The sequence below is a fragment of the Carassius carassius genome, chromosome 14, assembly GCF_963082965.1.
Source record: "Carassius carassius chromosome 14, fCarCar2.1, whole genome shotgun sequence".
Taxonomy (NCBI): Eukaryota; Metazoa; Chordata; class Actinopteri; order Cypriniformes; family Cyprinidae; genus Carassius; species Carassius carassius.
The window spans coordinates 21,305,977-21,330,075 of NC_081768.1; the positions used below are offsets into that span (position 1 = coordinate 21,305,977).

The following is a 24,099-nucleotide window of genomic DNA, read 5'->3' on the forward strand; positions in this document are numbered from 1 at the left end:
GATGAGGTCAGAAATAAGTGTACTTGTTGCGTTAAAGGAGTAGTTCACACAAAATGAAAAATCTGTTGTTTTATATGGAATTCCGTGCAAAAAAATTGGACTTGGCAACCCTGCATCCAACACGAGTGGCATCCAAAGTGATTTAAATACTCTGCATATTATTAGCAGCTCCCTGATGCACAAAAATTATATTTAATATTACATTAAAAGTTCGTGTGAGCAGTTTAAAAAAAAATTGTACAGGAGTAGTGTACATTTTGGCAGTGACTAAGCTTATGGTTGTATAATGTAGTGTGGGCATGTTGTTTATACAAGCCCTATAGCTTCTGTACAAAGAAAGTAAAAGTGACTGCAGGACACAAAAACAACTGCTAACAAATCCAACTAAATGGGCACTTCTTTTCAGTATTTACAGAGCAAACTGATTCTTATTGTAGCAATGAATGTCTTTTCAACAAATAATGATAATTACTTGTCACTGGGTTTGAAATGTGACAAATCAGACAATGTTACTTTTATTGGATTTAATTATCAAGATGAAAAATGGGTTTATTCATTATTTGTTTCTTTATTTTACATGTTGCAAAATGGATGTGTCATTATCTTATACTCTGCATGTTGGTTGTTTGCCGGGATTGCAGCTCAACTAGTTGGTAACAAAATTAATGCATGCATTTAAAGAGCATGAGGGGCAACTTTGGTGTATTTAGTGAGGTTTTATGGTAAATGTGTGATAAAAGCAGATGGTATTAACATCAGTTTTGGGAGGTCAGTCGCGATGTAGGTCTATTTGGCCTGTTGATGTAGGTGACGTTTTTTTTTTTCTTAAGTAGAACAATAAAGAATTCTCTAGCTGAAGCTGTAAACATATAATGTAAGTTAATGGCTACCGTCACTTTGAGAGTCAAAAAAAATAAAATAAAAAGAAATCATTTCAGGAAAGGCAAAATTAATACCACTGGCTCGTGACGATGTTTTGAGGTCCTGTCAGAAACTGTAATCCGTAGCATAGTTCTTTCAGACAGTTCATTTCAGTAAACTGGTTCAAAAAACAGATTGAAAACTTCTCCAGGCCCAAAAAATACCCTTAGACTCCAGAGGGTTAACTAACATTTTATAAATCACTAAGGACAATGGTTTCAGCTAAAAATGTTAAGACATCTCTCTGGAAGCAGCAGCAGCATAGAGTATATCAACTGTGTTACATACTGTATGGAAGAAGAGCATCTTTACCTTTCTTGCTATTGGTCCTCTGTGTGTTTCGAGTGATTTCTCTGTCTGGCAGTGATCAGCAGGCTTGTCTAAGTGTGTGTGTGTGTGTGAGAGAGAGAGCGAGAGAGAGGTGGGAGGGGGGCATGTGTCACTTTGTCTCTTAAGTTTCTGATTGTCTAAATAACACAGTATCCCATCATACAGCTGTCTTGCAATTTGACAGTACAATAACCCATAATTCCTTCTGTCACTCAATATTTCAAGGGCAGTATTTCATGGCTTGAACTGAGCGTGAATGCATTTACATTTTGGAGGATGTGAGAGAGGAAGGGGCTGAGAGGGGAAATAGATTTCTTGTCTTGTGTCACTTCAGATTTTACCCTTCTCCCCCTTTCTCTGCAGAATCCATTTTAGGAGGAATCGTAAAAGCGGCTTGGGAAAGATCTGCGCCTTTTCTATTTAATCAAAGCTTTAAAGCAGATAAGCATAGTCGAATATTGAGCAAGCGCAGCGAAGGACAGCTTTCACCATGTATACACTGTATACACATTTACTTATTTCTGCTTATGCAATTCTTATGAAATGACATGCTCAAATGGTTTACTAAATACTACTGCAAATAAATTAATTCAAATTTATTTCCCTCAATCTGAACTCTAAACATGAACGTTAACTGCAGTCACAAAATTTATTTAACCATGGTTTCACAGGCAAGGCTCAGGCTAGTCCCAGACTAAAATTTGAGCTGTCTCAACTGAAAATATCTTTCTCTGACATATCTTAAAATGTGTCGTTATTATGTGTCAAAATGTAATAAAATTTAAGACATGTATAATGTTACAAAATATTTTTACTTAAAATAAATGCAGTTTTTTTATTATTATTCATCAAAGTCCTAAAAATAAAAAAATAAATCAGCATTTTAAAATGATTTCTGAAGGATCCTGTGACACTGAAGACTGGATTAAGTATTTTAAATGTGGTGTGTGTAGAGATATACTTGCCCTACTTTTGTTTTATTTTTGTCCTTTCACTCAATCATGTCAAATATTCATTATGCAATAACATCTTGATAACCACATTTCATGTCATCTGGAACATTTTCTTGATACATTTCTTTATGATAATCCACGTAAACAACTAATATATTTCTGTATTGTACATTTAATGTGTTTATTGTGACCTCGTGAGTTTAAAGCACCCCTAATGAAGCCCTTCACCTCAGCACTGCATAAAATTGAACTTCAAAGCTGCGCATTTCCAAAAAACAGACAGCGCTGACATGGAAATTGACCTGTAGGCTCGTGTCTCCTCCACAAAACTCTCAGATGAACTGCATGTCAACGAGATGAAAATGATTCCCATCTCCTCCCTTGACTGGATTTCCATTTGCAAAGAAGATAGGGCTCTATTATAGACCTATTTGAGCTGTGCTGATAGCTGCAGCGATTTAAAGAGCTTTATTGTTTGAAAAAGGAGCCAGTCAGATTAGAGAGGTGTGTAGAGCTCTTAGCAAGGTCAAATATTTTATGACTGCTGTGCTTCCATCTTATTTAATATCAAAGAGGGATTTTTTTTCTCTCCTAAATGACACCTTCCGCTATGATCTAACGTCTGATTTACAGAATACAGCTGGATCTGACACTGCTGTCAATGTCTGTGAACATGAATCACCCAGATCCCTATTTTGTGCTTTTTGAAATAACTGCTAATGTGCAGTGTAAATACATGAAGTACACAATGAAATTCAGTGACCATGTATATGCTAAAATAGAAAATCATTTGAAATCTAAGTTTATAGCTGTGTTCAATTACAAGGCATGTTTAGTATGAAATAGTGAGCTTGTCAGATTGCTTTCACTGGTTTTGGCATCTGTAGTGTAGGTTGGTGTTATTGTTCACTCCATTGTATTAAACAGTCCCTCGGGCAATGTTCCTAAATGTCCCTTTACACCCTTGTGTGTGTGTTGTTACTATAGAGACTGTGTCTGAGGCTGGTCAATAAAACACAGATCAGATTGTGCAAGTTTAGCACTAGAGCATGCACTAGGAGCATTGTGTTGTGCAGCACGTTTGAGTGCTTTACTATTTTTAGGTTGAAGGTATAACTGTAAATGCATGCATTTTAGCATCTATTATAACTGTAGTTATTATTATGTAGAAAAATATACAACCGGTTATAAGGTATCATATTTTAAGGTATACAATACTGGTAGCCAAACAATGACATTTCTTCTAATAATAGTAATAATAATAGTAATAAAGTGTATATATAGTGTAGACTACTAGTCAACTTATATTTAAATAATATATTAAGGTTTTTTAAAAAAGCCTCTTATGCTCACCAAGGCTGCAGTTGTTGGGTTAAAAACAGTAAAAACAGTATATTATTACCATTTAAAATAACTGTTTTCTATTTTAATATATATTTCAAAATGTAGTTTATTCCTGTTGTGGCAAAGCTGGATTTTCAGCAGCCATTACTCAGTCTTCAGTGTCACATGATCATGTACGATAAATATTATTCTATGACGATTTGGGCTCAATTATCAGTTATTATTGGTGCTCATTTATTAATAATGGTGGTTCTTTAATGTTTTACAATAGAAAACGGTTGTTTCAAATTATAATACAGTTTCACAATATTATTGTTTTTACAGTATTTTTAAATGTAGCATTGGTGAATTCATTCATTCTTGGAAATATTGGAAATATAAATATTCTGGCTACTAACTAATTATTATATTATATTATATTTTTCGTGCTGTCATACGATTAATCGCGATTAATCACATCCAAAATAAGTTTTAGTTTACATAATGTGTTTGTACGGTGTATTTTTATTGTGTATATATAAATGTATATATTTAAAAAAATATGTAATGTTTATATATTAAATATATTTAGATATAATAAATTATATGAATATAAATATATACAAGTAAATACATGTAAATATTTTCAAAATATATACTGTATGTGCTTTTATATATACATAATAAATATACACAGTACACAAACATGTTAACAAAAATGTTTATTTTGGATGCGATTAATCACGATTAATCATTTGACAGTACAAATTATATTCACATTTTATTTTATTTAAATGTTCATATCCCCTGATGCATTTGATAACATTTTTTTTCAATCCTGTATTATTAGTATGCAAGTCAAAAATTATGATTTTTAAGTCCATACTGTGCTTAAAGAAATATTACTTGTATAAACAATTATGCAGGTTCTCTATTGCAATAGTGTAATTGATTTTAAAAGGTTGCGAGATAACTTTCTGTTAGCTTAAAGCTTCCTGTTTGTCTATGCATTTACCCTGCTCTCGTCCCCACAAAAATATCCAATGGGACGACACAAAGCTTGGTGTGTTGAACAAATATAAGCACTGTGTTTATTTAACTACTGGTTGAGCACAAAGTGTCTGAGGGGAGAAGAGGTCTTTTTTTGGAGGGCATGCGGAGACTGGAGTGGCCATTCACGGGACCCAATCGCACTTGAGTCCACTGGTAAGCCCGTTGGACATCAGGCTTTGTTCCCCTTATAGTCTACTTATCAGAGGGCTGATTCGCTTGTCCCCTCGCATGTTCCTGTCCTATCTCAGCGCCGCCAATTTTCCACAGGCTAAGTGCTCAAATTGAGCCATTTTGTTTCACTTTAAACTAAAGCGGGGACCTATTATGCGTGATTTTTCATTCATAGCTCCCACTGCTGGCACTCTCTCTCTCGTTCTGTCTGCACTCGGAGGAAAGGCCTTGTGAGGCCGTACTGTTCTCCATCCAGGCATGTCAGCTTCAATCTGCCACCCCTGGGTGTGAGGGGCCAGCCGAGGTGTGGGGGCTCACAGGTCAACCCTGTCGGTAATTGATGTTGCTTATTCATCTGTTTTTCCTTGTCTTTTTTTCATGCCGCAGTGGCCTTTTGTTTGTCTAAATTGTTTGAAAATTTACTGTAGGTCCTTCGGCCCCTGAGAAGCATCACCCCTGTGGCACTGCCTCAACGCCCCTGCTGAGCAGGAGGCTACACACACATACCCTGACAGATAAAGGTGCTTTCCCTCAGTCAAAAAACAGAGAGTATCTTTCATTGTGACCAGTGAAGGCCATCTCCCAGGCTAATTTGTCATGGCTTTATACGTAGCATGCACATAACAAACCCAGTCATTACTCATAAGGTACATGCAGAAGCGGCTGAGATATTGAAAAGCAGTGATTTCGTAAAAATGGGTTGCTAATGGGGTTGTGCATGTATAATTGTGCATACTCAGGACAGAAAAAAGGCTTATCAATGTCCAAAATCCAGGAGAAAATGCTTCCCATTTATTTTGTTGCTGGTGTCAAAGGCTGTGTGTCCAGTCGAAGAGCATTTAAAAGTAATATTGAAGAGTTTTCACATCCAGTAGGAAATTTATTTACTATACATTGTAATTGTTTGATTTACAATGTCCAATGTAAAGTCAGAGTCCTTATACCGTATTGTTTTTCTTAATTTTTTTATATTTATATTTGAATCATTTTATGTTTTATGAATTATATTATATTATATTATATTATATTATATTATATTATATTATATTATATTATATTATATTATATTATATTATATTATTAAAAACATGGGAGACACAGGGGTTTGTGAAAACTTTTGTGATGCATTTTATTTTTTATAATGCTTTATTTTATTTCATTTTAAAACCATATTTATTATTGTAGTTCTGTTTGATGCTATTTTATTTTGAAAGCATTGGAGACAGGAGTTTGGGAAAACATTAATTATTTTTGATGTTTTGTTTTGTGATGCATTTTATTGTTTAATTTATTTTTATTTTTATGATGTTTATTTGATTATTATTTTTTAAAAGTATTTATATTAATTTTTTGTTTTATTTTAAAGACGTATCCTCTGGTGCATTTGATAAGTTTTAATTCAGTTATTGTATAATAAACAGTTTTGTTTAGTGTTTGGTTCAGTTTAAAATCTAAATCCTGGAGCACAACCATTGGTTTGTCAAAGCAGATTTGTCCATGAGCTGTTTTTGTGACCCTCTAAACCTTCACATGGCCAGTGTTTACATTACATTCTTCAAGCTCAGCTGTCTGCGATCATAAGCAGTAATGCTTTTGAACTACAAAAGACATCAAAGCATTTTACCTTATTCCTCTGCTCATTACCGAATGCTCATTTTTTTATGCTCGCTTTACAGCTACATGACTGTCACCTGAAAATGGAAGTAAACAGGCAACTGCATGATAAAGAAAAGTGCCTAATTACTGAGCTTCATTTGATCTTTGCCTCTGACATGTTCGGCAGGCTGCATGGGTGGTGTGTCCCAGGGGCCCTTTGAAGAGGGCGATTTTGTTACGAGTTTTGGATCATTACACAATAAAGAACACTTCATAAGTCATGAAGCGAGTTGGAGAAATGACGGTTAATGATGTTGACAGCAGTTCAACTCTATAGAATTATGCCGAGATTTGACTGGACTTGCCTCCTTTAATGATTCCTGCTTTTCTAAGGTAATGAAGCAATGGCAGAGAGAACGAGAATAATCTTACATCAAACTGAACTTCAGTAAAAATTGCACAAATCATCCATCACATGCCTCTTTTAAAATGTCATGGCTGTGTATTAGAGAGGGCATCTGCAAACAAGTGAAAAGGAAAGAAAGGCCTTCCCATTTCCTGCTAGATCTGAGTGATGTAGCAGTAGATCGATGTCTAGAATGGCTAGACGTAAAAAGTGCTATAATAATAGGTATACAGTATAAAGTGTTTTGTGTGCAAAGAAGCACTTTATTAAAAGACATGATGGTTGTCATGCAATTTGATGCACAAAGGGTATCCAAGTACTTTTAATGGTCATTGACCCAGTTTTCAGAATATTTTCAGTAATCATTATTGTTCCTTTTGACGTTTTGTTTTTAAAGTTACAGTGTCAAAACAGCATTTAACATTAAGACACTAAACATATCATTGTTTAAGTATTGTTAATGTGTACCAAAAATTAAGCAGAAAAAGCAATTACATCACTTTTTTTGTTCTTTACGATACACTGAAAGGAAATTGTGGCCTCAACTGTCATCCATGTATGGCAAAAAAAGCATCTCGGACATCAGCTAAATAACATCTTTTGTTTCCTGTGAGAAAAGAAAGTATCATGGGTTTGGAATGACTTGAGAGTAAATAATGACAAAAGTTTTGGATGAACTATTTCTTGAAGTTTATTTATCAGTTGTATGGATTATGTAATGTTCATATTTAGTTCAAAAGAATTTTTTACACCCCACAAAGTGGTGATGATTGCTGTTCACCTTTTTTCATCCTTACATGCAAAGGTTATTCTGAGTCCCAATAACATTTTTTACGTGAGATATTTGTGACAGGGCGTTGTTGAAGTCAAACTGTATGTTTGACAGGGGAAAAACAGGCTTTATCAGGAATTTAATTGGTTTGACTATGCGTCTAATTATCACATAGAGTTGGTACCGATGCAGAAGTAATGTAATTATCATTTTGTAGCATTGTATAATGATATTGCCTTTTGCTCATCAGGAAGAGACATCTTCATACCTGACACTTTACTGAGCTACATAATGATATGGCGGAGCGACAGCTAATTACAACATAATAAGTCAGGGTGGATATGCCTCATATATTTAAGTGGTTTCAAAGCACTGCCAATGTAGAGCGACTTGCAATTAAATCAAACCACTCTTCATTTAATTACAACCAGATTTATTTGCATGTAATCTTACTTAACATGAATGAAAAGACTACATGTAACAGGAATATCTGCATCTGGTTGTTTGTATGTGGAAATGCTAGAGATCAAACTTGGCCGAGGTACAATTCCTAACTTAAAAGCCGTTAACCTATTTTCAATGTATACATTAATTGTAGACAGGCAGCATTTACATGTGACAGTTCCATAAACAAACCCTTTTATAGCTTCAAAGTGTTTAAAACATACATGAAGCTGTCTAACATCATTCCTGCGTTCTGTTTGGGAATTAGAGATTGGCGAATTAACTCAAAACCCGCAAGTTATATGCGGCACAGCTGTATTTTTGTTTATTTTAGTATTAAAGATTGCTATGCTTCTATATTTTGCAAAATGTCTGCAAATGCTCAGTTAGTAGATACCACTCTGGCAAGTTGCCTGCATTTAGTTTATAATTTGTTGTTTGCATAGACGCTGTGATAAAACTCTGCATGATGAGGAGGAAATGTGCATGACATGCAGATCCGTAGATGGGGAAGTTGATGGCAATTTGGACGGGAGAAGAGCGGCGCTCACTGACTGCTTGAAACCTTTTAATTAGCATTAATTACCCAGCAGAAAATGTTGGGGCTTGAAAGGATTTGTGTCAGCAAGTGAGAGATCAAAGATTGCGGCGCTCGCATTTTAATTTGCCAAGTAAAAACTAATAAGGGCCTTGTAATGGGGCCCCAGAGAGTGACAGCGCAGGTGGGGGACCGTAATCCTCCCAATTAGATCATCAGATGATTTAATTTCCTTCTAATATAATAAATTACAATTTCTTTTCTCAGTGGCCATCCTTTGGATAAAGACTGATTTTCCAGGCATCTTTTTCTTTCTCTCTCTCGAAGCCCCTCATTTACGGCTTTGAGTAAGTGAAATGAAAGCTTTTTTGGAGGAATGTGTGGTTGGCCATGAGGCACGGAATCATGGCTGTCTCATGTGGTTGTGAGTGGGGATGGGAGTGATGCAGACCACGAGCAGGCCCCAGACAGGGTCATCCATCAAGTGTCATTGATCATTTGCCATGAAGTGACAGCAAGGTAGTGATTATTTGCTATTAGATAGATGCTCAAGCATACAGGGCTGCAGCTTGACAGTATGAACGCCTCAACCCCATAGATTGTGGAGGAACTGTGCTCTTTGTGCCTTCTAGTCAAATGCTTGCCCTTTAGGACAAGTGTCCATGTTTATTTACAGTATGCAAATAAAAATTTGAAGTCTAGTTACGAATGCACAGTGTATGTTTGTTAACCGTTTTAAGATTTTATATACACTGCATATAACTACGCATATCAAATATGGTAAAACCCCCCACTGTTTACTTATATCAGTGCGTATCCAAAGTAATTTTTGATTGCAAATAATTATGAATAGTATCTTTTTTAGTTTAATCATGCTTCTATTTTACAGCATTAAATATATTGCAATAAGCAGATTAAATGTAGTAGTTTACTGTATTTGCATGCTATTATCAAGTGAGTAAATGTAATTAATTGTTTATTAAATAACTGGAAAGCAAAGAAAAAAGCAAACATGTATGTACAATATTTCTACAAGACAGTCAAAAAAGGATGTCTTTGGTTTATTATACATATTGGAATATTGCAATAACTAAAACAACTTGTAAACATCTTTTTCAGAATAAAGAAATTCATCGTAATTCCTCTGCTAAACTTGCCGTATGGATACCTGTAAGTTGCCATTATTTTACCTTAAGCCACTTATTTTATTTTTTCCTCCAACACGTTTTGGTGTTTATCTAAATGCAGAGTGCCTTAAGATACATTCCCTCGCAGATAAACAGTGATGGCAGATGACTGCGGTGCCATCTGTAAAGAATAGAATTGATTTTCAGGGCAACGGTACGAATGGGAGAATGCATTTGTTTTGTGAGGAGAGGTATAATCAGTCAGTGGTGTCGTTTAAAAGAAACTGGGTTGCACCAGAGACAGGGAGGCCATGAGGCATGAAGAGAAATGGTGTCGACCATTTCTCTACCAGCAGACCCATATAAAGTTACGCTGCAGTGCTTCCAAAATAAAGTGTCTGGCTCTGTTTTTACTTTAATCTTAAAAATAACACTTATATTTTACTTAGATTTTGCATAATGTTAATGATTTTGGTCAATGGTGTGTTGTTAAGACTAGAAAGCTTAGGCCACAAAGCAGGATGCCTTTAACCCTTAATTGGACATATTAATTGTTTTATATTATTGAGGTGAGTAGAATGTGATATCAGTGATATGAGTAATTTATGTCATGGAAACATAATGCACACATTTTTAATTTGTCACCATTTAGTAATGTCTGTTTTTGGTAAACATTATTCACATTTACACCTTAGTTAGAAGCCAAAACACTTCTATGTTATGAGTCTGATTGGATCAGTCAGGTCTGAAATAGCCAATGTAAACATATCTGTGATCACACATCAGTTCAATTTTATGTTATTGCACCACATTGCAATGTTGCTTGGCAGCTGTAAACATCCTTCGTACCCTATTTAAACTGGACACAAGTGTTGCGATGCCTCAACACTAAATCAATCCCATTGTAATCCAAGATTGCTGTCTATATTGAAAGCACCCATCTGCAACAGTCAATTCTTTGCAGAGACTATACAGATGCAGATATACCACAGTATAAATGGTAAGGAAAAATGTTTACAATTGACACCATCTCACTGTATAAAAAAAAAATTGTCTTAGGGGCTGCATGTTGTATTTATTTGACCAAAGGACACATAAGCTTGTTCCAGAAGCAGTCCTTTGAAGTGCCTTTTGCATGACTGAAGCGAGGGTAAGTGATTAGACAGCAACTGGACAGACACTCTTGGTATTCTGTAACACGAGGTGATTTGTGCACGTTGCAGCTCAGCTCATGGAGTCCAGGTTGCCCCTGACAGGGCCCATCAGGTCAGTCAGAATTGGCACTGGAAACAAAGTTTGCCAGGGCCGGGGGTCAAACCCAGCTTAAAGAGTCAGCTCTGTCAAAAGCCTCCATCACATTCTTACCTCACGGCCAGCCTCGACTGATCCGGGGCTATTAATCACAGCGGAGCAGCTCTGACCTCAGCCCCTTCTCCCTTTGAAGTGCGCTGTCCTTTGCCGCATGAGGAAATCATTTGCTGCCTGATTCAATGAGCCGTCAGCCGAGCCAGCGGACCTAATGACATGTGAGAATATTAACCTCCTACCACTGAGAGCTGTGAATCTTGAGAGGCAGTCTATAATTCACCAGGCGTTTCATCCCTAGCCTCAGTCCTTCTTCTGGTCGAACCCCCTCCCGAACAGACTCAACCCCACCCTAACCAGCACACCACCGCCTAGTCCAGTCAGAGGCTGCCTTTTAAAGGGATAGTTCACCCAAAAATCTAAATTTCAGTGTTTTTCTTGTCTGTAGAGTGGAACTCTAAACTCGAGTTAATGATGACAGAATTTTCATCTTTGGTGAACTATCCCTTTAAAGATATATTTGACTTCCAACCATGCATTTTTTTTCTCTCTGTGAAATAGAAAATGAGATACTGCACAGAATGTTCAAATCCTTTACCCTTTTCCATACAAAGAAATCCGTGGTGATTTACAAAGCATCAGAAGGTCCAAAAAGGACAAAACGACATCATAGTTATCCTAAAAGTAGTCCCTCTGACTAGTGTACTATATATTAAGATTTCCGAAGCCGTTATATTTATTTATTTATTTACTTTTGACAGTGGCATTAGTGTAAATCAACATCTATTTTCCTTATAATGTATATAAAGCAGAAGTTTGAACATAAAATAAGACAGTCCTGGAAACAGCAAATTATGATAATTTTTAGTTAAACCATTCCTAAGTGACCCTTTGTCTCCTCTTTTAATCCACAATTTGAGACCAGTTAAATATGGCAGTTTATTTGTGGAATCCCATGTCTTTTTCTTTTCTTCACAATTTTCCTTTGACCCATTTAGCTCCAAAACATTAGTATTTAGCTCTTTATATATATATATATATATATATATATATATATATATATATATATATATATAATATCCATTATTTATGTGTGGTATACACAGTACTGTAATGATAGTGTTGTTTAATGGAGCCAAATTATGCACTGCAGGTTTGTGAATATCCACGCAAATAACAAACCAAAATGTACATTGAATATTGGAAGGATATCACCCAACCAGTGTGCGTCCCCATTAAAACTGCAGGATAACTGCTCTATAAGCCTTTAACACATGTAAATTGCAACATAGCTGAAGCCCATTTCCTTACACACATGATCTGTAAATTGCTACCACCCGAGGGCTGGTGACATGTTTGAAGATAATGGCTGCCTAATACTGCCAAACTGAAGATTTATAGTGCCGCTGCATCTGAAGCATCATGTTTTTGAAGATTGAAAACAGAATTGCATGCGGGTTGAAGGTGGGAGTGCATCTGAGCTCCTTTGGCGCATATATTCTGCATGAAGCTGGTGTCAAGATCATATTCAAGGTTGTAGGGTTGATTAAAATAACGACACAATGGGCAGATGTGGCATTCTGCCTCACATTTATGACGAGAAATAGTTGATTCATTCATTCTTTGCAATGAAGAGTTTGTCATGTCCTCTGGTGGACAGTTTTGTGGTGTCATGTGCATCTTTTCTTCCTTTTTTTTACGTTTATTATTAAAACCAGTCCGATCGATTTTTTACAGCCCCGCTTCCCTCTTTCATTCATTATAGTTTTGTTATCTTGGCAGGCAATCAGAACTGCCAGGCAGCCAGTCCATTATGCACATATGAAGCCCATCACTCCAACCGGATTTGGCCAATTCATCAAACATTTATCTTTTGCCCTGTGAACAGCGTGTCAATTTACTTGTCACTCCCAAGCCTTTGCAGCCTCTTCAGAATAAAAACATTACTTTTCCTACACCGGAGACAGCTTTGATGTTAAATCTCCCCTCTTTAACTTTGAAACAAGGCCTAAAGTCGGATTCCAATCCTCGCACCGGAAAATATCCCAAACAATGGGATCCACAGCCATGTGCTGTTGACCGAACCCAGTTGTTCTTTGAGACTGAGCCGTGGTGCTGGTTGCAGATCAGCTGGTGAGTATGTACGGCTTAGATCGCCCGTGGCTGTTCTGGGACCCAGTTTTGGCTCCAGACACATGGGTGACACTGTGGAGCCAAGGATATGAGAGAGACTTAATATCAAAGGATGATCAGAGCTGCTCTGTCAAGAACAGACACACTGGGGACTCAAAAAAGAGAGCAGAGAAGAGAAAGGCCTTTTAAAACCAGCGAGCAAACAAGGGAATTACTGGCCATAGTAAGGGGAAATATCAAAGCTGGGAATATCATACAGAAGGAGGCTTTTGCTGAATGGGATCACTGCTGGAATGCAGACTCGGAATACAAAGGCAGCGTGAGTGTGTTTGAATGAACGCTGTGTCTGAAAATCTATTATTTGCGGTTAGCAATGTTTGCTAACTTGGCAGGTGTATCTCTGAATTCTCTTTCCTTTTCTCTTTCTCTCTCCTTTTCTCTTTCTCTCTTGGTCTCTCCCTCCCTGGACATGTGACCTGTGAAAGCTGGCTGACTAAGGGCTGCGGTGACTGACATTTCAACCAATAATCACAGAGTGTTTTTTTCTCCTGTTGTCAGCAGCAGTTTATCAATCAGCATGTCCGCATTAGTATTTGTCTATCGATCCATCCATCTCTGTCAAGCCATCTCGGTGTCATTGTCTGAGCTCTTGTCTTCTTGTTTGGCTTCTTTTGAGGATAGTCTGCATAGTAATTTGTTTTACAGGCCCTGGCTTTGAAAGGTTTCTTAACAGCATTTACATGGCGGCCTTTTGAAGAGGAGTGGAATTGGACGTTCTCAGTGAGCGCTTGTTTCGCATGTCAGCAAACTGTCACCACGGGAACTTTTTAAAGTAACCTTTGGTAGTAATGTAATTGTTTGACCTTCCATCAACTTTCTCTGTCAGTATTTCTCCTCATTATTCCATTAGGCATTGTTTAATAATTGGATTATGAGACATCCTGATTTTACGAGCAAGATGCTGTTTGTCCCAATAATTAGCTGCATCATATACCAGATAGTGTCTGTATCTCTGTAAAACTACTGTACACCTGTCACAAAAACATGAAGACACACCATGATTTTGTTCCTCGTTTTCGTGTTGGTGGTTTAATGAGGGGAATATTTCCACAAATGTGTCGCCATGTGGCGTAAAGAAAAAAATAACATCCTAGATAAAGTTTTGATAATACTCTTTTTTTTTTTTTTTTTAAGAGGTAACAAAAACATCTGTCACTAGATTTGATCGTTTATGTCGCTTACATCAGCAAGGTTCAGACTATCATTCTTACAGTTTGTCTTAAACCGTGTATTGTTGCATTTCATTATGAAGTTCCATGCTACTTCATTTTATTTACTCAACAGCACACTTGGTGCTAGATGAGTTTCTATTGTAGACAAAATAATATGCTTGATGTGACCAACGATCAGATTTATCCAAGCTATTTTAATTAAAAAATGTTTTTAGTCTATATATATATATATATATATACAAACTTATGAATGTACACATTGAAAATCACTTGTGTGTCGCCACCACATCAGAGTGCCCACATTATCCACCAAACCATCTCTGACCTGTTTTGTATCATGGTCATTTGGTCGCCTTATTTATACAGAGTAATCATGTTTTTTCCAGCGAAGTATGTTGTTTAGCAGCTAAATCTCCTGTTTTGTGAGCTGTGTGCTAACTCAGGCAGACGCCGCACTGGCAAACACGTTGAGAGATTCACTGTGACAATGAGCTTGATCATAATTATCTTAACAAGGAGTGGGTTCATTGGCGTGGCTCATTAAACCTATCTCTCTTTCCTTTTGTGTCTGCCTGTCCATCTCTCTCCTTCTCGCCTTAGATCAGATGGCACTCCCTGCGTTGTGCTATTCTGTCATTGTGGTGTGAATTTGAAGATGGTGGAGAAAATGTGCAGACAGTTTTGGATTCCCCATGGGGACGAGGTGCGAGTCAGAGAGGTTCCTACCTGAAAGTGTTTGTGTGTGATTGAGTTTTAAATTGCTTGTGTGCTGATGTTATTTTAGTTTTGTAAGTGCCTGTTCAGGATTTACTAAAGTAGTTTTTTATTCTCTGAAACAAGTATCATACAACAAAATGACCATGATAAGCAAGCCTTATATATATAAAAAAAAAAAAAAGTTTGCAAAATGCAAACCACTTATCAGATGAAGCTGTTTTCTCTGTTTGTTTAATTATCTTGTAATCTTGCTGTTATATTTACTCTTAGGCAGAATTTGCCTTCCATAGTTTGAGTGAATAAATATCAGAATGATCATTTTTGGGTGAATTGTTCCTTTAAGAGCATTTGGCAATTAATCATTCAGTTAGTGGCAAATTTAGAAAGTTTTCCTCCTCTGCACTGTACAGATGTTGCATATAATACAGCAGAGCAAATGTTTAGGCACAAAGTGTTGTGGGCAAATTAGGGTTGAATCCCTGTTTGTTGTTGTGAATGTGATTTGGGCGCTCCCTTGGCTGTGAATTTAACTGATTAAATCACCTTTTGCACAGCAGTAGTGACACGAAAACAACAATTAATAAGCAACCCCCATGCGACGCACGGATGCCTCTTAACTAAGCGGCTAATAACATTACACCCGCCCAGAAACAGCCAAGGCAAACAGGTGGAGGGGGCTCGCAGAACAGCTTTCATTTGAGCAGGGACATTTATCTGTATTTTGTGCAATTTGACAATAAAAAATAGAACGTATTTCTCTTGCGGTTGGAGTTCTTGGCCGTCTGCTTCTATATGTTTGCTTTCTTCCTCTTGTAAAGCCCATCAAATTTCATAAGCCGTGTTCTACACGATAAGAGCGAGATATTTGCATAACACAACAGAGAGTTTCATGACACTGACAGCAGGACCGATTTGTTCGTTGCTACAATAGTTGGGTGTCTTCCAAAGACAGACTTCACCTGGCTAGATATCAACATTTATTCCTGTGAGCTCCTTCCAGGTTGCCTTGGGATTTTCCGTGCTACTGTATAGGGCTGTGTATCACCAGCAAAGTCACGGTACGATATGTATCACGATACAGAGGCCACGATACGATACGTATCACAATACAGGACTGCACTGAATTTTACCTCAGTAGAATTTAGTAAAACAGCCGTTTATGAAACACTGCATACTTTAGGGCCAGTGCTAACTATAAGCAGTTGACCACTACAATATGAAGGGCCTCAATAACTGTACCACAGTACAATATAGGTAATGCCATACGTTTAATGTTTACATTGGGCACTCCACACCAGGTACAACATTCTGATTGTTTGCATTTTGTTTTTAAGCCTATAAATAATAATTTACTCAATCAAATGCATTTATAGTGTAATGTACTCATATTAATATATATAAAAAATATTCTTAACATTGATGGTAGGTTATCATTGCACAAATTAATGCGCTCTCTACTTTTTACAAATAAAATAAAAAGAAGAGTTCTAAACTAATGCGCTGTCTTCTGTATCTTACACACACACATGCTCAGACACTCACACAGATCACGCTTTGTTGCAATCAGAAATTCAGGAACAAACTTTTGTAGCACTGCCCCGCATATTTTTTATAAACTATAAATAGCTTAATCGCTCAAGAGCTGCATTATCTTTCTCAACAAGGAGCTGGTAACATCATTGTTTCTAAAGGAATTAAAGCCACAGCCTCACTGTTAATAGAAAAATGCGACTAAACGTAAATAAGCTCTTGATGAATTACAATGTTCTAAAAATAGAATATTGAAGTGGAGATCGCTAAACTGCAAGCTAGCAGGTGTTTTCAGAAAGCAAGCGTGTTTATAGTGGAAAGAGAGCACGTTCACAGGGTTGCCAGGTTGACAAAGATAAGTAACACACTTAACAGATATTTCAATGTGCCTTGTTCCTTTGTGGCCAGATTAAACCTTGTTGTAAACTATATATTAAGCTCCATTCATTCTTTTTTAGAAACCTTGCACTTTTCCACTCAATTTTAAACAGTGTTCTTGTATTCAAATTTAGCACTGTCCCCTGCTGTGCACGTGCCACAATATCGATACAGGGCCAGCTATTTTCTATTTTAAATCTCTGTGACGATACATCGTCGTATCGATATTTTGAACACAGCACTACTAATGTACCATAAAAGGTCTCACAGCAACAAAATCCATAAGATTATGATATGCAGGTGTTATTTTTCCATTTTTCCCCAAGAGTGGTGATGACTAGCATCTTGTTGCCATCGAATTGTTCTTTTCTCAAGAAGGCTGACATACCTACATGTCAATTAACCAAGGGTGGACACATAAACGTTGTAGGTTGTCAGCCTCTGCCATTTGAGGGATTAGAAACACACACCCTGGCTTTTATGCACCATGAACTTGGGAAGGCCTGACATTACCCTGAGCACCACCCTCCATCATGTTTATGTCAGTGCAGGGCAGGGAAGAGACCCAGATGGAGGGAAAATCCTTGGGGACAGCGTGCCTGCGCATCTGTGGGGGATTGGGTGTCACGATGGGGAATAAAGGGAGAACCGTCAAACTTTTCCCCCCGTAAAGCAGTTGTTTTTGACAGCAAGCGGCTCATCGCAGAAGTTGCAGAAGTTGTACTCATTCCATTTGTGGCTAGCCATTATAGCTGTGCTGGGAAAATGATGGATGATGAGTTAAATTTGTGTTGGGGGAGTGAAGGTGAACTGTGACAGAGTTATTTATCTTGGGAATGAAGGGTTAGGGTCAGGCAAAGCTGGGTGCCTGAAGGCACAAGACATTGACAAATTCATCCCGCACACTGCATTTCTGAAGCCCTTTTGTTTTGAATCCTGGCTACTCACGAGTGACCCTCATCACTCATGCTGCCAGCGTGTGAAGGATGCCGCACCATACCAGGGGATCTTAGCACCACTAATTCTTATCATTCACTCTCCTGACAGTCCCAAGCCCAAACTATTCCGGCCTGTGAAAGGGCCCGCCTGAAATATTTATTTCTGCACATAATGGCTGCCCAGATTTAGGGCCATATCATTTTTCCTCTCTTGCCTTATCATTGCAGGTCACTGACAGGCCTGAAAGCATTCAGCCAACTGGAAGAGCTGATTGTGGACAACAATCTTCTCGGAAATGACCTCCGGTTGCCCAGGTTACCACGGCTCCATACCCTAACACTCAATAAGAACCAAATATCCTTTGCTTTTCAGCTCTCATGCTTGACAAAAATGACAGGATATGCTGCAAGATTCTTTGCAATGCAGTGAAGGATCTCCTTTTGCCACACTTGGTCTCTTTAAATGATGTTATTGTGTTAAATTGAGCTCCTGTCTAAGGGGCTTGCTTTATAAACTCACTTGAGTTTGTGCCATTGTGACCTCTAGTGGAGGAGAGGCGAAAAACAACAACAAAAAAAACAGTACAGTCTCATGACTGAAAGATAAAGCCCTTTTAGACGTCCTTCTTAGAAACAGATTGTATCATATTGTGACCCGTATCATAGTTGCAATATAGACCTCATGACCACAAAGCAGAGCAGAGCAAACACAGTTTATTAACCAATATTTGAACTCATACATTTCCCAGTGTAGCATTAGCGGTTTAATAAGCTAACGTACCAGTCACCCTACGCCAAAAGTAAATCTTTGAAGCTGGACTGGAAATTTCAAGTTTCCGTCTGTTGACAGTTGGCAATTACATCACTGCGACACGTTACATTTAGTTTGTGTGATGAGATGCAAAGAGAAGCAAATGGCAAAAGTAAATGTGCTAGCCTGACGAAAATTTATGCTCTGCTGTTTGTCGCTGGATGCTATCCATCTACATAATAATGACGCAGCCTCACCCTCTGTTCTCCAAACAGCTCTCCTCCGACAGAGTGTCAGCAGCTCAGACCCGAATTCTGCTGTGAAGTGGTCTGCACATGCTAATGGGCCAATTATTTACATCCTGTAGTGGCCTGCTGCCATTGAAATTCAAGTGCTGCATTAGTGTGGTTGTATTTTGACACGTTTCGGGCACAATTTCCAATGAAGTGAATGTATTAGTGATGAATTTGCTGTGAAGTGGCTGTTTGTTTCCCTGTGCTGGGTGAAGGGGAGGGGGTGTCCATGGCTTAGGGAGTCACAAACTGTTTTTACCACAAGGCATCCATCATTTTGTCAATGTTTTTAATGTTCTGCACCAAGCCACCCAGGAAATGGGAAGAGGAATGGGAGAAGAGAACAGCCAAACTTGCCGCAAATGCCAAAATCTCACCCTTAAATTTACCCACTCTTTGTGTTCTCAAGCACAATTGCTTTTGAGCTCTTTCCGAGGGTTTCGGACAGTTCTTCTGGCTGACCAGGCCAGCTGAGAGCACAGAGTAAATGCTAATGTAATTAACAGCCTGGATTCCTTGACCTCTGCCCTGTGACACTTCACTGACATAGAGGCCCTGTTGGAGAATTTGGCAGAAGTGACGCCAGTGCTGGAATACCTGAGCCTTCTGGGAAATGAGGCCTGTCCCAACCAACTGGTCAGCATAGATAAAGATGAAGACGACTATCAGAGATACAGGTCAGAACACCATCTACACTCATGAACATGTACAGTACAAAGTGGTTTTGAATTTGAGAAATTTGTTTCTGTAAAGTCCCTACCATACAGAGGGATCCAAAAATCTAACAAATCCTTGGAAATTTGGGCTTCTTAACTTGGAAAATTAACAACACTAAATTAGGAGTATTTTAATTTGAATAACATTTTAATTAGGAATAAATGAATGCTTTTATTTAACAAGAATGCATTAAATTGATCAAAATGTTTTCACCGGTAAAACATTTATAATGTTTAGAATTTTCTGTTCATCAAAGAATCCTGATTCCTGAACATGCATTATGATTTCCATGTGTGACAGAAAACTAGATTAATGATCATGAAAATTTAACTTTGCCATCACAGGAATAAAAATAAAATATATATTCAAAATAGAAAGCAATAATTTTTAATTGTAATATTTAAATAATATAATGCTTCAAAAACTAAAGACAGAAAGAAAGAAAAAATGTGTCTGTGCCCCACCATATACTGTAAAAGGGTGCGGATTGTTTTATTTTTTTAATTTAACCTCAGTTCAAACAAATATTTTCACTAGTGGTCTCAGACCTTTGGGCCTCGCTGTACACGAAATCTCTGGTATCCTAAAGCAATGAAGGCAATTTTTTAGGTACTCATTAATTTTTGTTTTGATATGTTTTTATTTCTTCTGGTAAAAAAAGAGAAATACACCCCAGGAGTATGTAGGTTGGCAACTTTCAGTAATCTTTTATTTGGATGAACGGCCGTTGCACAACACCATAAATCACATTGCAGAAGCAAAGACTGATACTTTGGGCTAGAACCACACTCCTCTTAAAACTACTCACCTCCTTTTTTTATTTTCGTAGACTTGCAAAATCGATTTCATGTGTGAATTGTGATAACCACAAATGAGTGTTTGCTATCCTTTCCTACAAGATGAAAGGATGCATTCATTATCAAGCCCAGGCCTATGGGAGTGCAATGCCACGCTATGTTACCACCATTTGTCAGGTTTTCAACATGAAACCCAGCGGTGGGAAGAAGGGAGGGAGAAACACATTCTTTGTCTTCCTTAGACCTAAGTGCATTTTTCTTGACACTGTGTTCAGTATGAATCATTTACTATACAGATGAACCCAATAGGCGCCACTCTCGCGCAATGTCTCCCATGCTTCACTTGGTGCAGAGGACGACCATTCTTTCCCTGACTGACAGCAGCTGTGTGTTTGTGATGTAATATTCATAATGTGTCACATAGTAATACATCAATTTGAGCATAATGCAGATTTTATGTCTGACAGGGTTAGGCGAGCTCTCAGGTCATAGCAGGACTGGCCTTGGGCTATGCACTTCTCAGACTGCGCCCTAAGAACAAAAAATAAAAAATGCTACCTGCTTCATAACGCGGTGAAATATAGCATGCCTCTTTGCGCTCTTTCAATTAGTCAAATGAAATGAACAGGCGTAAGTAGACTCGGCAGTATTTTACAGCAGTTGCTCGGCTCATTCATCATTGTTTACTTCTGGGCCTCGCGGAGGTGTTTTTTCTTTTTTCTCCCTTTAGCTGAAGAAGTGCAACACTCGACACAGCGACAGCCATCTGTGGTAAAGGATGTACTGTATGTCCTGTCTCTCTGGAATGCTCTCCAGCCCATGCTGTCTGTGATTGCATGTTTGTCTCTTGACATCATGACGTGTGTGTGGGCTTAAATATCTGTGTTTGCTGAAGATCAGAAAGTTTGGGCCCAGTTTTGCCTGGGGTGCTTTAAACAACACTTGCTTCAGAGCTGCTCCAACCATCTGTTAGATCAGCACAAACAATTTCACAATCATCAGGAAAACACCTGCATATTTCCGCTAGCAGTCGTTGTTATTATGTTTGTTTGTAATTGAATCATAACAGCAAACAAAGCGTGCACACACCACACTGCTCCCAGTCACTCCAGAGGAATTTGTTACATAAAGTTAATAGTTGTTTTCCTAAGACAAGTATGACTCTTACTGCTGCACATAGTTAAGGTTATGGGATTTAAACAAAATAACGCTCTATACACACAGTCACCATACAAGTTTGGGATCGGCAAGATTTTTTATATTTTTGAAAGAAGTATCTTATGCTCACCAAGGCAGCATTTATTTGATCAAAAATGCAAGTAATATTGTGATATATTATTAAAATAAAAAAAGCTGTTTTCTTTTTCAGTATTTAAAATGTATTTTATTCATGTGATGGTAAAGCTGTATTTTCATCAGTGATTCAGAAATCATTCTAATATGCTGATTTATTATTAGTGTTTTTTCTTTATTTTTCTTATACATTTATTCAGCAAATTATAATAATAGCAAATTATAAATTGATAGTGATAGCAAAGACAAAGATTTTTTATGCATCATTGAATCCGTGTCTTTGTGTTATATGTCAATTATTTGTATTAATATTTGTAATTAATGTTAATAATTATATGTATTTTTGTTGCTTACTGTGTAAAATCTAGTGCTGTCAATTAGAATAAAATTATGATGATTCTTTGATTTCTAGGCAGGTTTAGAGAGCAAAATGAAAAAAGTAATATACAATTTAGTAATTGCTTTAGGAATTTGAATTAAATGAAATTAATTTATATCAAGTTTATACATGACCCAACTAAAAACAAAAAAAAAAGCAACAACCTTGAAAGCACCCCACCATGGACAAGTAAAATGTGTTTTCTTCAGAATATGTAGAAAATCTAGGTTGCTATACTGTTGTAATTTTTATTTGCAAAAACGGTGCTAACGTGCACAAGACACACACTTCGGTGTTCATGCAAATGGAGTTTAACTCTGAATAGATGCGGTGGAAAACACATCCCTGCACGTTTTTGATTCAGGCTTATCTTAATAGGATCAATCTGCAATTGTGTTCTCTGTGATCCATCAGGAATAAACACGTAGCATGGGTTCGCCTTCATCCTTCATCATTGTCATCATCATGGGTTTGTTTCTGGCTTTTGCATGAGAGCTCGGTTGGAAATCTGTCACTGCCCATATACACATCTGTTCACACCCTCCACTTAGTGTCTCTCTCTCTCTCTCTCTCTCTCTCTGTCTGTCTCACTCTCCCTCTCTCTCTCCCTCTCTCTCTAGCTCACTCTCTGTTTGAAGTCTTGACATGCCTCTTCCTCCATTCCAGTCAGCCTGTGAAAGAATCTGTTGTCATCTATGTATTCCTGCTATTATCTCACGTCATTTTCTCTCCCTGAATGAAAGACAGAGAGTGTGTGAAAGCGTAAAGAGATATCTGTGAAGCTACAGAAATGACATCTTGGCAGATTCTGTCAATGTGGGCTTTTTATCTGTTTGTGTTGTACGTATTTTTACATATTTTGAAGGTAATTATCTATTTACAAATATTGCGATAGTTAATTTAACGCATTTCAAATTAAATGTTCATTTAAGTTTTGTTTTTTGTGGTTGAATTGGTCGGTCTGTCTGTCTGCCTGTCTGTTTTTGTTTGTTTTCTTTCTTTTCCATGCAAGATACGCACTTCCTAAAATTTAAAGGCCGGTTTTTTTTTTATCTGTACAGGCCCATTTTACTGTGAGCATAATATTATAAAAAACTAAATTGTGGTATACTTAAGGCAAAACAGATTACTGAAATATTATCTTAAAATATTTATAATTACTGGATTATATAAGGAACATTTGTTTTCTTCCAAACTAACGATCAAATACAAAAATAAGCAAACAAATAAATAAATATCACATTATGACATTGTATGTGGTTTGGTGTTTTCTAATTTTGTTGTTGATTTATTTTTATTTATTGGACGTTTTAATGTGTTTTCAAAAGTATTAAAACTAAATTATTAAAACTGCAGCAAAACAACATGAATTGTTACTTTTGTAACCTGTGATCTGGCATACTGGCTATAAATAGTTCAATCTGCTTTGCAGGTTTTTTATTTAATTTTTTTTCAATTTGTAGGCACTTTGTGCTACATAAGCTGTCAAAGCTGAAGTTCCTGGACACCAGGAGAGTGACCCAGTGGGAGCGGTCAGAGGCCGAAGCACGTGGAGCTTTCATGAAGGTGTTCAAGCCAAAAAATGACCAAGTAAGTGCTTTGATTTAACTAGAAAGACCAAGACACATGAAACATACAGGATCAACAGACAGTTGAGATAACCTGAGATAACAGACTGTGTATCCCAGGTTTAGATATCTAAAAGGCTCTGTGGTTTAGCATGTAACCCAGCAGCCAGTTAAGGATCTTTACCCTATGTAATGTAGCCCAAATAACTACACCGCCTGACCCTGTAAATGATTTGTGTAACCCTCCCCTTTCTGTGCAGATGACTATAAGAACTTAAAAGGCTAAGGCACCGTAAACTAATCCATCCCGCTCCTTCTTAGCTTCCATTGTTTGTTCGTAGCAAATTGTCAGAATCTTTTAAGAGGTTACTTGTACGCAGCTCTTTGAAGACATGGCCTTTCAATCTCGCATGGCTGTTTAGAGGAGGGTCTTT

General features: G+C 37.4%; 1 protein-coding gene across 1 annotated transcript in view; it reads left to right on the plus strand.

The window, feature by feature from the left end:
* The window catches only part of LOC132157603 (leucine-rich melanocyte differentiation-associated protein-like), a 201,311-nt gene extending 177,520 nt beyond the window's left edge, over positions 1-23,791 (plus strand). Inside the window, exons 3-6 of the mRNA XM_059566955.1 lie at positions 18,096-18,222; positions 19,449-19,588; positions 23,561-23,687; positions 23,786-23,791. Of these exons, the coding sequence (XP_059422938.1) occupies positions 18,096-18,222; positions 19,449-19,588; positions 23,561-23,687; positions 23,786-23,791 (400 nt within the window). The remainder of the gene's footprint in view (positions 1-18,095; positions 18,223-19,448; positions 19,589-23,560; positions 23,688-23,785) is intronic.
* The last annotated feature ends 308 nt before the right edge of the window (positions 23,792-24,099 follow it).